The sequence below is a fragment of the Aythya fuligula genome, chromosome 2, assembly GCF_009819795.1.
Source record: "Aythya fuligula isolate bAytFul2 chromosome 2, bAytFul2.pri, whole genome shotgun sequence".
NCBI classification, from domain to species: domain Eukaryota; kingdom Metazoa; phylum Chordata; class Aves; order Anseriformes; family Anatidae; genus Aythya; species Aythya fuligula.
Window position 1 is genome coordinate 138,192,294 of NC_045560.1, and position 13,114 is coordinate 138,205,407.

General features: G+C 43.3%; 1 protein-coding gene across 1 annotated transcript in view; it reads left to right on the forward strand.

Annotated features, from left to right (window-relative positions):
- The window catches only part of GRHL2 (grainyhead like transcription factor 2), a 47,636-nt gene that overhangs the window by 24,265 nt on the left and 10,257 nt on the right, over positions 1-13,114 (forward strand). Inside the window, exons 10-13 of the mRNA XM_032181156.1 lie at positions 5,014-5,172; positions 10,141-10,228; positions 10,315-10,454; positions 12,643-12,674. Of these exons, the coding sequence (XP_032037047.1) occupies positions 5,014-5,172; positions 10,141-10,228; positions 10,315-10,454; positions 12,643-12,674 (419 nt within the window). The remainder of the gene's footprint in view (positions 1-5,013; positions 5,173-10,140; positions 10,229-10,314; positions 10,455-12,642; positions 12,675-13,114) is intronic.

Consider the following 13,114-nt stretch of genomic DNA (forward strand, 5'->3'; position numbering starts at 1 on the left):
ATCATAGCACCTCTTTGAGATATGCCTTCTCTATGATTAATACTTTGCTAATTTGAAATGGGTAGGATGATGTAACCTTTGAAACAAGGTTACAAGGAAACAAGGTTTATTTGTCTGTTTTTTATGGGCAGTGCTTTTCAGCCTTAATTCTGAGTTGTGACTTCAGTGAACCATTCGGTGAAGAAAACTGTCACCTTGAAGCAGACCAAAATACCTATCAGTGATAGCAAGAAATGACTGATTTCTGCAAAGCCATGCAACTTGGACATGCAGCAAAGAGGCATGTTGGCAGATAAGCTATTCATGTGGGTGCTGGCACATGGTTTTTGGTGTGTACAGTAGTTGTGTGCCGTGCAGTTGTTGTGTATACTTGCGTGCAATCATTGTCCTACTATATTTAACTGAAATGTAGATCTTTAATCCAAAGCACGCTGAAGCCCCTGGGAACCTTTCCAGTTATTTAATGAGTTTTGGCATTGAGCATGCAGTAATAAGCTGTGTTTTCAATGAGTGAGTGATTTGCAGGATTAGGTTCTTAGACATCGTGGGCCAAAGCGAGCTGTGATTCCAGTGGGCACAGTTGTAAAATGAAGCTGATAAAACAGCACAGTCTCTAGCAGTGATTTGAATTGTGACAATCTGTATTTCTTTAACGTTGGTTAGGGATATGTAGGATGAGTTTTGAACAGTACAAGCGTTATTTTGTTCTTAATTATTCATTTCCTTCTTTAGTTGCATCAAATTTCATTTCATTAGGGAGGAAATTAATATTTTCTCTACTCTCAAAATTTAAAGGTTGGAGGAAAAGCACTTTATTTTGGGGAATTAGTGCCAGCAATTATGTAGTATTATACTTGGCAGCTGCCTTAATAAGCCGTATCTGTGTGTATACGTGCATATATGTCTTTTATATATATAGATATGCACACGTGCAAACATCTCTATATATTAGAGAAGAGTTAAGCAGTGATAGCAAATAATGGTGAAATTTCAGGGTATACAAATGGTTCAGTAAGTATGCATCTGGGATTCAAGGCAAATGGCATTTTTATGTAGTTGCCGGGGTGTGGTGTGGGTTGAGGAAGCTTCAAAAGAGTAATGTAAACATTTGCTAGAGACATTTGTATTGAAATAAAACAAAGGTCTTAGCTTTGTATGGGATTTATAAGGTAACGGCTGGCAGGAGAAACTATAAAGCCACACTTTTTGTGCATGGGAGGAATGATGGGATTGATGTGAGTTATTAAAGAGACGAGTCATTTAACTCTTTGTTGCTACAGGCTGGAGGGACGAACCCTTTTAAAACAGGGCTATTAGGATTTTGGAAAGCCCGGTCACCCAAGCACAGTTTCTGTGTATTGCCAGCATTCAGTAGAAAAATTGCCTTAAGTTTCTGATTCTAACACACTCTTCCCTCCCTTTTGCCCATGGCTCTCTCCGAGTCGATGGGAGCCAGAAATGTAAATAGTAATAAAAGGCTTACATTAGAGGTTTCATAACTGGAGACCTTTAAAGTGCATAAGCTGAGAGACCGCAGCAGGAGTCGTGCTGGCTGGATTCAGTGATAAAAGGGGAAATGCATTTCGGAGCCTTGCTCTCTCTTTAGGCAGGTTACTGTGTTTCTGTCTTGTACCTCGCTAATTATGCTGCCGTGTTTAACAAACAGGCAGCAATTCACATAATAACAGCTACACCGTGGAGGAGCGCCTTCCCCGAAAGAGAGGGTGCTTCCTCCAGACGTGCTCCGTAACAACCAGAAGTGTTGTCCTTATCTTAGGCCACTGCTGAAACTTTCTCAGGCACTGAATGTTTCTCCAAATGAGTTTTTCTTTGCCAGTGGCATGCCCGAGCTAGAGACTGGATGGGTGGAGCTCTGTCATTAATTGCTCTAATCTGAGATATGCTGACATTGTAAAAAAAAGACATCGTTGTAATGACAACCCCGACTTGTTCCTGATAGCAAAACGGTGCTAAAATCCAGTTTGTGCAGGAAAAAAAAAAAAAAAGAAATGTTTGTAAATGAATTCAGGTACAGTCGTAGTCACAACCATTAAAATAGTTCTAAGTCAAGTGTAGACGGGGCCCTGGGGAAAAAAAAAACAAACAACACAGTGATTTCTACTCCTGCTACTGTCAGTTTTACTTAACTCTTACGTTTTCTAGCCACGTAGCCCTGCTGTACAAGAGGCCAGAGGAAGAAGGCTCTTAATCCTGTGTGTCTTCCCAGCAAGGCCAGGTGGGATTTGTGTTTCCTCAGGTCCCGTGAGGCTGCTTTGCTGCCTGTGGCACCAAGGGCCTGCACACAGGGAGGGAGGGTGGTGTAGGCCGTGCAGGGCAGGCAGTGGGCATAGTGGCTGCTTCTGGGCAGGGCAGGGCCATAGACACGTGTCCCCTGGGTCCCCGGTGCAAATCTTGAGCAAAAAACCTTAAAGGCAACTCAAGTAACACAAGTCATGCCCTCATCTCCTTCCCTCTGCGCCCTGCCCTCCCCCTCTTTCTCCAAATCCAGTCAGCGCTGTGCTTCGAAGGAGGGCTAGTAGAAGATAGCGGAGGGGGAAAATTCTTCCCCCAAAAAATGATTTGTGTTAATTTGAATCCATCCATCTCTCCGTGAGGCACAAATATGACAGGAAAGATCATACACTTCAGACGCATGAATCTACAGTCATTGCTCCTCAGAGAGATCCTGATGTATCGCGGTGTCAGGACGAGGATATTGAGTCTCACAGCATCAATCTATTATTCATGCTGAGTAATCTGTTATTACTGTACGGGGACTCCTGAAACCAGAAAGTCTGCCTTCCCCAGTCGCTCCTACTGTGCTCCGTGTGTCTGGAGGCAGTGGAAGAGCTGAAACACAGAGGATGTGGTCGGAGAAGGTGGGACAAAGTCTTTTTATTAAACTTTTTAAGTTAAAAACAGACTGCTGGGGCGATGCAGAGCCTAGCCATCCCCTCTCACATTTTAACATACAGTTGGAAAATCCCTGTGCAGAAGGATGGGCTAAGGCACAGCGAGCCCGGGTTGCTTTGTGCCAGGCCTCATTCCACCGCTCTGTGTTCACACACACTTGAAAGCACTGCGCTGACACCGTGAAGGAGTCTTGAGGCGAACAAAAACCCAGGCCATCATATTTCAAAGGCATGTGCACCCCGATCCACGCTTACCTTTGGATCCAGAGGAGACCGAGTTGTAATTTGAAACAGAAATAGCACTATCGGTTTCAAAATCAGAGTTTCACCTAGGGCCCTTCCCCGCCTTCCTCCTCTCCCCGCAGTTAAAGTTCAACCATTTCATTTGTAAATGCAGCTCTGCGATACAATCAGGAGCAGAAATGCGGAGGTGCCATTAGCTCGGTCAGGCAAACAAGCTGCTCTGGCTCCATCGTAAAAAAAAAAAAAAACCCTGACTGCAAAGTAACTTCTGCCATTAGGGTAAAGTATCCCCCTACCAGCCGCACCGCAGACCTTTATTCCCAGCTCGCCTTTCTCTGAGGGGTGTTTGCGCTCTATTCACTTGTGTTGGGTTTTAGCCCTGTTTGTGGATTGAGGGGGAGGGCTTTTTTCATTCCTGAATCTTCCCAGATCCCAGGGGCCCGAGGGCCTCAGATCTGCCCCGTGAGATGTGCATCAGCGAGGTGTGCATCGGCCGTGTTTGGGAGTCCCTGCAGAGCTCAGCCTTACTGTGCTCATCCTGCCTCAGCAGGGCTCAGGCAATACACATGGGTGTTTTTTTATGTCCTTTTTCTTAGTTCACAGTGCTTGTTTTATTTCTGTGTGAGTTTTGTTTTCTAAACCAAGGAAAAGTGAAAAGTAGACGCAGCTTAATACACAACTGGCAAAAAGTCCTATGTAAAACACGTATCCTCGCTGCGAAAAGCAACTTCATTTTTAGTACAGCATCATCTCGTCTTTCACAAACACTGTCCTGACTGAAAAGATCCTAGTGATAATTCAGATCACGGTAACAGCTTTCTTTGCACCCAAATGAACTTGGTGTTGAGAGACCCTTCTGCCAGGTGCTGTAGGAACACGTCCTTGTCCCATAGTATGGATGGTGGGTAGAAAACAGGAGGTGACTACTGATTTTCTACAGGCATTAGTGTGTGTAGAAGGAAAGCATGAGACAGGTTTCAGAAGAGAAGATGAGCAGGGGTTGCCAGGAACTGAGGGCGTGGCAACGGTGGGCAGAAGCTTTAGAAATATTTGAGAAATTTCTTCCCTGTTTGACAGGCAGGGTGAGATGCACTTTGGAAAATGAAGAGAGACAGGGAAGGACCCTTAGAGTGATGGTCAGGGATGTCTGTTGATAGGTTGGAGGATGAAGTGCTGCTGATGACAGTGCAAAGAGAATTTGTGAAAAAAGGGGTAAGACTTTTGCTTGGCCGCACTGAATTTGAGTAATGAGATGTCAGAAGAACAAGCCAGACCAAAAGATGGCTGGAAAGGACAACGCAAGGTTATCTGGCTATGTCTGTGTTAACAAACAGCACAAACGTACGGAGCAGGTTTGTAGGGTGGAACAAGTCAGGGCTAAAGACCTTACATCCACGTGAGACACGTTTTGGAGGTTTTATCTGAGATTATCTTCAGTCAGTTCCCACGGCCTGAGCAACTGTTAGCAGCTGGAGCATGTGAGGTGTGCTCCTGGGACACATCTGCTCTGACTCCTCCAGAAAGAATCCAGCTTATGTGTTCTGGCTCTGTGGTGTGAGCCAAAGCCTGGTAAGTTGGGATAATCAGGTGATTCACCTCAAATGCGATCTCCTGATCTGAACTAAAGCATTGATACACACCTTAAAAGGCTGGCCTTCTTCCCAGCATGGAAGCATCTTTGCTGGACTTAGGAGAGAAGTGGAGAATAAATGTGTGAGTTGTCAGAATGGAGATAACTGGCTGAATTAAAATATTTTGGGGAGACATCTGCTTTTATTTCCCTGTTTGTTGTCATGTGTTTCCAGAAGTTTAATAGTTGTTTGCACCACATTTTTAAAGTCATCTCTCTGTCACATAGATTTTCATCACCGTGAATTGCTTGAGCACGGACTTCTCCTCGCAAAAAGGAGTGAAGGGGCTTCCTTTGATGATCCAGATAGATACGTACAGCTACAACAACCGCAGCAATAAACCCATCCACCGAGCCTACTGCCAGATCAAGGTTTTTTGTGATAAGGTAAGTGGAAAGCACGATTATCCTGGATAGAGGTGACACCTTGTTTGACAGTTTATTATTATTGCTGTATTTAGACCTAATGACTTTTTCCTGAAAGAATTTATAAGTTGCACAGTCGAATTTGATCCAGCTGTATTATAAACCTGGCAGGTTATCACGCAATTATTTTACTGCTTTGCAGCCTCTTTGGCCCTTATTCCTTGGCTTGTGAGCAACGTAGTTGGACTGTGTAAGGACAGCATGGTGTAGCTCATGGTACAGGAACATCAAAATAGTCACAGAATGCACGAAGGTAAAGATCTCTGCTTGGAAAGTTAACCATAGGTTCATGCAAGTGCCAGTCTGATGGTTTTATCCCTTCTGTCTCTAACAGCCAGGATAGGTAACACACAAACTTTGTGGAGAGGTCTCTGATGGCAAAAGGCACCTTTCCTTAAAAGCCTGCTAATCTGTCTTTTACTATACACTAGAAACAAAACAAAACAAAACAAAACACGTCCCAATGATACAGCTAATTGTTTCTTTTCTGTTTGATTACAGTTATTTTGGGAGCGTCAGTAAAACTTAGGTGTTGCTGGGGCTTTCTTATTGAAAGGCAACTGCAAAAATATGTTAAGCATTCCCATTTTGTGATTCAGTAACTTTTGATTTTTGCTCACTACTTCTTTTGCATAATTTTCTTACTTGCAATGGTTTTCCTCACTCCTTTGTGGGAATCAGTAAGATTGGGCTGTAATTTTCATCATCAAAGCATAGAGCCTGCTTTAATGAGTCCGACAATGTCATGGGCAGCTGTATAGATCACCAGGTAGAAACAGTTGCTCAGAAATGTTCTCTCTGTGATGATTCTTAGATGCGTAGCATCACCGTGCTTCATTTGTGTTTAACACCTGGCAACCAATGGACTTTATCCCTGCTGGGAAAGATCTTCCAGGGGAAGGTTGGTGCCTGGATTCTAGTCAAGGTTCAGGGATTCAGGAGCCTGCATCTATTTAAGTGACTTGAAAATTTATCTAAATTAGTCTTCCCATCTTACCGATGGGAACAGAAAGGCAAAAGGCCATGCCCCAGGCAAGACGCAGCATTAACTTTTTAATGGAAAGGGCAAGAGTTCAACTGTTCCTGGTCTCTGTGCTGTTGCTCCTTCCCCTTTTTCAGTCAGTTCCCTTGTTGCTGTCTTGACAACAAGATCTTGAGGGCTAATCAGTCAGTTGTATTACTGGAGCAAAAACTTTGAAAGTAATGAATGGAAATGTATGCACCAAGGTCTTCTTGCAGTCAAAGTGCTACGCTTTTAATTGTAACTTTGAATGTCAAATATTTAGAGATTTGAGGCTACAGGTGGATGTTAAAAGCTCCATAAATATCAAAGTAACAAGTCATTTTCATCTACCTGTTTTTGAAAAGCAATTAGAAAAATTTGAATTATTAAAAGAGAAAAAAAAAGGAAGGAAATTCAGAACACAAACTCATCAAGGGTGACTTGTAGCCACAACTGGTGGAGATTTTGAATAATACATGTTCATTGCATCTGTTGGCTTAATTGGTACTTCAAACATCCAGACGAGGAAGCAGGAAATGAATGCTAAGACTTTTAATCAAAACTGTCTCAAAGTAGAAGAGATCACAGGGGTAGTTAAAGCGTTCTGCATATCAAAACTATATTGAGAGCGGGAACTGGAGGGCTCCAGGGTATTGATAATGGGATATGTGTCTGTGTAATAGAAACGTATACATGCGTGCACAAACACACAGCTTTTTAACTTAATGCAGGGCTGAAGATGAATTAAAGGAATGAAAATGAATGAAAAGTATCTAGGTCAATTCACCGACAATTGGTGCTCATTGGCACTTGGAGAGGCTGAGGCCTGATTCAGCCCTCACTTGGTGCTGGTGTATGTGTACTGACGTCACTTACTCACTGTGCTTTTGTAAGTAAATAAAAGATTGGAGAATCAAAGCTCGATTACCAGCTCAGCATGGCAGTTGTGCTTCTGTCTGCAAAGGAGCCGTGCAGAAACCGTCCCCACATTGCACTCGGCAGGAGGTAGGTGGTGGGGCTGGATGTGGTCATCTTCTCCAAGACACCAAAATAACTCAGGGCCCCAGTTGATGTGGTGCTGCTAATGGAGGGTCCCTGGCTCTGTTTCTTCTCCAAGACTGTTCCTCGCCCTCTAGTGACAATGACAGGATTTACTGCCTGTTTGCTAAAGGCGATGAAGCCAAGACAGTTTTTGCCCAACTCTTTGTCATGATTAATTAAAAAAAAAGAAAAGTATTACGGGGCCATTTTAAAAAGCAGTGAACATATAATCATTTTATACATTTTAGAAGGATGAATTGCATCGTTATGCCCCCATCTGACAACCATAAAGAGAAGCTGATGAGAAAACTGCCTAATTTATTACAATTATCTGGGTTAGGGGAACTACACAGTAAATTCCTCCCACCTAAGTGCTGAAATGTATCTGAGTTTGAAACGTGGAAGAGAAAATGTTTCTGTTCCTGTTAGTGTTCTTACAAATGGTCTGTCTGCAGCCATGGTGCCTCCTTAGGACCAGTAGATGTGTTTATACATTAACCTAGTTAATTCACAGGTAAACGTGGCTAGTTTTTAAGAAAACCATTTGCTGATAAATTACGTCCTTTAGCTGAAACACAGCACACACGTTGTGGAAGGAGAATCTCTGAAGAAATAAAGCAGCATTTAGCTAAGGGGCACATACTACGTATATCTTAGTATTTACTTGAGCACTTACTGAATTTTAGTATTCTATTACATATAAACTAGGGAGCAACACAGACTCGGATCCAACGTGTGCTTTATGTAACATAAATGTATGGAGATAAGGGCTGCAAAGGTTGTAATCGTTTGTTTGCTCCCCATTCATTCTCCAGTCTTTTGTCCATGTTTATTTTCCTGTAGACAGTCTTCCAAGCAGCTGTTAGAGTGCACATCTTGTTTTCTCAGTGCCAATTCTCTCTGCCCTTGCTATCTTTTTGTCATGTGCAGATCTCTGATGCTACATTATGATAAGGGAATATAATTTTTATTCTTTAAGGAGGTTGTCAGGGAAACTTGCCACCAGGCCTATTTATATTTATGTACTGCGAGATGCTTTAGCCACCGTGTGTGAAGGAACTGGGAATTCAGAGACATTCTGATTTTCTCTGTGCGATTAGCCTTGCTAAAAAGAAGCAGAAGCATTTGTCTGGCCAAATACCATAATATTGTTCCAAAATAAAATAAATCAATCCTGTTTTCCTTGCTCCAAAGTACACGTTGTTCTGAGTACATGCAGTGCCTGCCATCTTGTCTCCAGTTTGGACAGCGGTAGAGTAACTGGATTGTTAGAAGGCACGGTGCAATTCTAATTACCTGTAAGTCTGCAGCTACAGAGAGAAGGAGGATGAAGTCTCTGGGCCTGTCCTACCCCATGGGGAACACTTTGGCCTTCATCTAGAAGGAGGTGCACACGTGAGCTTCGTAGTGGTGATGGGGGTGTTATGATGGCTTCATCTCCAGCCTGCTTTAAATCGTTGGTGTTCTCAGGGCTTGGGTGCCGTGGCTCAAGTGGGTGCAGACAGAGCTGTCAAGCTTCCTTGGGGGCGTAGTTACAGAGACCATCAAAGAAAATCTTTGCAGTCAGAGCTGTGAAACCAAAAGGCAGGGCTGTGGTCAGCCCTCCTCAGGACACGGGCAGGAGGACGTGTTCTTCCCTTTGTTAAAGAACAGGAACCCTCAAAAACAATATTGATAAGGGCACAGCTCTGAATCTCTTGGAGCTGATGAAACGCCTGTGGCTGAGGTCTGTGAGCACTGGCTGGAGCCTGGATCTGAAGGCAATGTTTCTGTTAGATACCCTCATATTTTTAAAAAGGTGTCTCTTACTCCACCTCTTCCAGCCTCTGGAAAGCCATTGATAGATCACAGCCGGGAGCAAATCTTTTCTTGCCTTCTTTTCAAGCTTTGTTCATTGGCTGTGGTGTGAATTTTTCCTTCCTGAGTGAATATTTTTGGCTCCCCCCCCCTCCCCTCCCCTCCCCTCCCTCCACTTTCTTTTAGAGAAACTTCTAATTTTAATTTGCAAAAGATCTCTAATTTTGCATGCTGACTGTCTGGGAGCATATGGATCTTTAATACACTTCACAAGATGACTGTATTCATATTTATAAAGTAAATTAGGAGTACTTCAAAGGAGGTGTTGCTGCTTTTTATGTCAATAACAACTTTTATTTTCTAAACTTATTGAGATTGTATTTACATAACAGAAGCCTGCAACTTCCCAGGAGTTCCTAGGGCCTATTAGGGTAGTGCTGCCCTGCCTTCCAGTTTCTCCAGGGCTTTTTTTCCCTGTTTGAAATGCCTGTATGTTTCTGTACGAGCCTTTGCACTGCAAACAAGCTGTTGGAGTAGAGTTCTTCCACTGGCACACCTCAAAGGCCTTTACAAAGCTATCCTGCCCCTACACAAGGTGGGTGGTTGAGAGTTTAGGGAAGAGCTTCACATAGACGTGATCTAAGAGGACAGCAATCCTGCAGGTGCTTTACGTCAGTACGCACACGAAGTATTTGGGCTGAGCCCTCCGTTGTGCTGGGTTCAGGATGCCCTGTGTGCCTGCTGTGACAGCAACAGGCCAGCCCTAGACCACACAGTACTCAAACCATCGGTCCCATCTCCTCCAAGCCAGCTGCAGTGATGCACACGAGTTTATTCCTCTTGCTGGCACAAGCCCTGGGGGCTGCTGGGTGTGCCAGCACAAGTTTGGGAGACAGATGCTTGATACGGAGCTGGCTGGCCTTGCACATTCCCCAACAACCTGGTGGAATTCAGCTGTGATGGGATAACCGGCCTCTGTTTTGGCATTTCTGATGTGCCTGTAGCTGGAGTTTCAGCTACATTGCAGGGGATGGTGCTCGCAGTGATTCCTCTTAGGCTAATGTCCGTGGTTGTCTTTTTTCCATCAGGGAGCAGAAAGGAAAATCCGAGATGAAGAGAGGAAGCAGAACAGGAAGAAAGGCAAAGGCCAGGCCTCCCAAAGCTCATGTAATAACTGTGAGTAAGACGGGCCTCCCTGGTTTGGACTAAGTCACACCTAACGTGTCCCCTCTCATAACCACACTGCTTTGTGATCCTCCTAGCAGCTGAGGGGAAGCTGAGTGCAGTCCCTCTGCAAAAGAAGAGTGATATCACCTTCTTCAAAACAATGACTGACCTGGATTCCCAGCCAGTTCTCTTCATACCAGATGTTCATTTCGGAAACCTACAAAGAACTGGACAGGTAGGAAATGATAATGAGGTGAGCAGGTGCCCACCTGCTGTCCAGCTGCACGTGCTCCGAGGCAGGTTTTACAAAAACAAAGCACTGTTACTGGTGGCTGCTTGTTTCACCTCTCATTTTTGGTAAATGCAGTTCTTGGTGAGTCACTTAGCAAAGGGCTTGCAAGAGACAAATGCCTTTCTTATATCTGGGTGCAAAAAGAGGGAGTTTATACTTCATTAGTAACTATTTTGTGTTTGTTGTGGTTTTGTCATTCTTTTGCTAGTAAGAAAGAGTGGAACAAGCAGTCAGGAATTTTGAAATAGGTTGATTTGTGACTTGAGTCTTAGTTGTGTGGGGTTTTATTTTGAATGTGCTACATGGCTTGATGAGATGAAGTGCCACCTTGTGGTAAAAGAGATCTCCCTCGTTGTGATGGCTGAAAACAAAGACCAAGCTCCTCCTATAAAGGAGTCAAGAGTAGGCTCCCAAATTCCACTGCCCATTTTCTGTAGGCACAACTTAGAGACCTGCTAATTCTTTAGAAGAAAACATTTGCACTCTACAGCACAGTATAGGAAGGAAAAATCTATTACACTAATGCTAACGTTCAGTGTTGGCTTAGTGTTGAAGTCATGGAATCATTATCCCCAGTAAGTATGAGGAAGTCTCTGCTGACCTGACTTTTTAAAGACCTGCTTTATTGCATGGTGGTAAATTGCAAAGCTGAACTATAGGGTCAGCTCCGACAATTTCTTGAATATGAGCCTGTTATTTATTAGCCTCTCAGGGACTGCAATGAGACCTTTCTGCGTGCGTTTATAAAGACGAATTGTTGATGATGAAATTTTACATGCATCTTGCTGCAAAATATTAAAGTAACAAAGATTAAATTACACCGAGTTGGAATCGTCATTTATTTTCAAGCCGGGAGGATTGTGGTGGAGCAAAGCACAAAGAGTGCAGACACTGCAATCACAGCTGTCACTGCCTTACTCTCCCAAATTGGAAAGACGCCCCCTCACATATCAGTGCTGGGTACCTTCTGTCCTCACGGCTTTCAAATCAGAACGAGGATTCGTCTCAAAACAGGAGAAGGTGGAAGCATTCCTCAGTACATGTAACCCTGTAAATAATTTTCTAAACTAACTGGGAGATACCCCAGTTTTGCTAGCTCTTAGGCAACGTTCAGCCCTCTCTTTTACTGCTGCCCAGGTTGCAGTAGCAGCATTCTTGCTATCCTGAACTTTTAAAAATTGTGGTGTGTATCAATTGATGTAAGAATGGTTTATTATGGCAGTGTTTTGTAGCCACTTTCACCTCCTGGACTTGAAATCAATTTCAGATAATGCAGAATTCAACTTCACACACACCTCTGAGCTAGATTCATTGTAATGTTCAGAACTCAGGGCTCCCAGTGCCAGCCAGATGTGTGCTGCATCTTGCCAGAGCGAGCACTGGGAACCTTTCTGGGGTTTCTCTCTCTGCCCCAGCAGGCTCCAGTGCCGTGCCTTCACCCCGAGCACGCTCAGCAGCTGAAGCCCTGGTGTGCTTGTTGGTTTGGAACCGCAGCGCAGGCATCTCGTAAAGGAATTTGGCTGCCTGTTGTGTAAAGCCTTTGGCAGTGGACTGTGATTTTATACCTCTGCTGCTGCCGTTAGCCACATTTCCTGCTGTTGTAAGCCTGCTCCCAGCAAATGGGAGCTAAACTGATTTACACGAAGCAATGATCTGGGCTTCTGCTCCTGCCTGCAGCCTGTGCAAGAAATATCATCTGTACCATTAGCAATTGCTTTTCCATTAGGCCCGTGGTTTAATATCGGTCCTGATTGTGTAATTAGATTTTCAGACAGTATTAAATACCTACAAAACTCTTGCGAGTGTTGTGGCTTAAATTGCATTAAGGATAATTTAGGTAGGAGTGATCTGATTTAGAGAATTGTAAAATAATTGGAAAATGATACAAAACAGAGGAGAGGACAATGCCTGTCAAAATGTTTTGATGTATTTCCACCAGATGATATCCAACAGCGGTTTTGCCAAGATGCACTTTCTCCAGATCCAAATTAGAAGTAGAGATGTTTGTGTTTTATAGAAGGATTTTTAACAGATTAAAAACTGCAAACCACTTCCCTTTTCTCCCATTTGAAATTATTCTGTTAAGCAGGTGTCTGAGTTTGGGGAATAATTTCTTTTTCTTTCATTTTAGGTTTACTATAACACAGATGATGAGAGAGAAGGGTAAGGCATTTGTTATTTCACAATTTTTTGTGGTTAGCAGTTCAAACTCATAGAATTTATCTGATTTCAGGCATAAAGACCTGAAATCAGATAAAACTGGTCACCTCTCTCTCCTTTCCCATATGTTCTCCCATCCCTAATGGTAGGTGAGTAATAGGTGGAACTGGTCGAGGGAAGGTTTATTTTATGGTATCTTTCTTTTCCTTCCTGTGAACTGGCTTCTTTTTATACTTATTTTTTTTCTTCCATTTCCAAGTAAAACGGTTTGAAGAGCCATAAGGTTCAACGTAGGGTCAGGACAATATATTTGATAATAAAGTGTATTTTATATAAGAATTCTCAAATCATCTTAAAAAAATGAATAATGAAGCACGGAAATTTGCCCTGTTCCTGGAGGCTGTTTCACAGCACACGTGTATGTGACAAATATAGGAAATGCA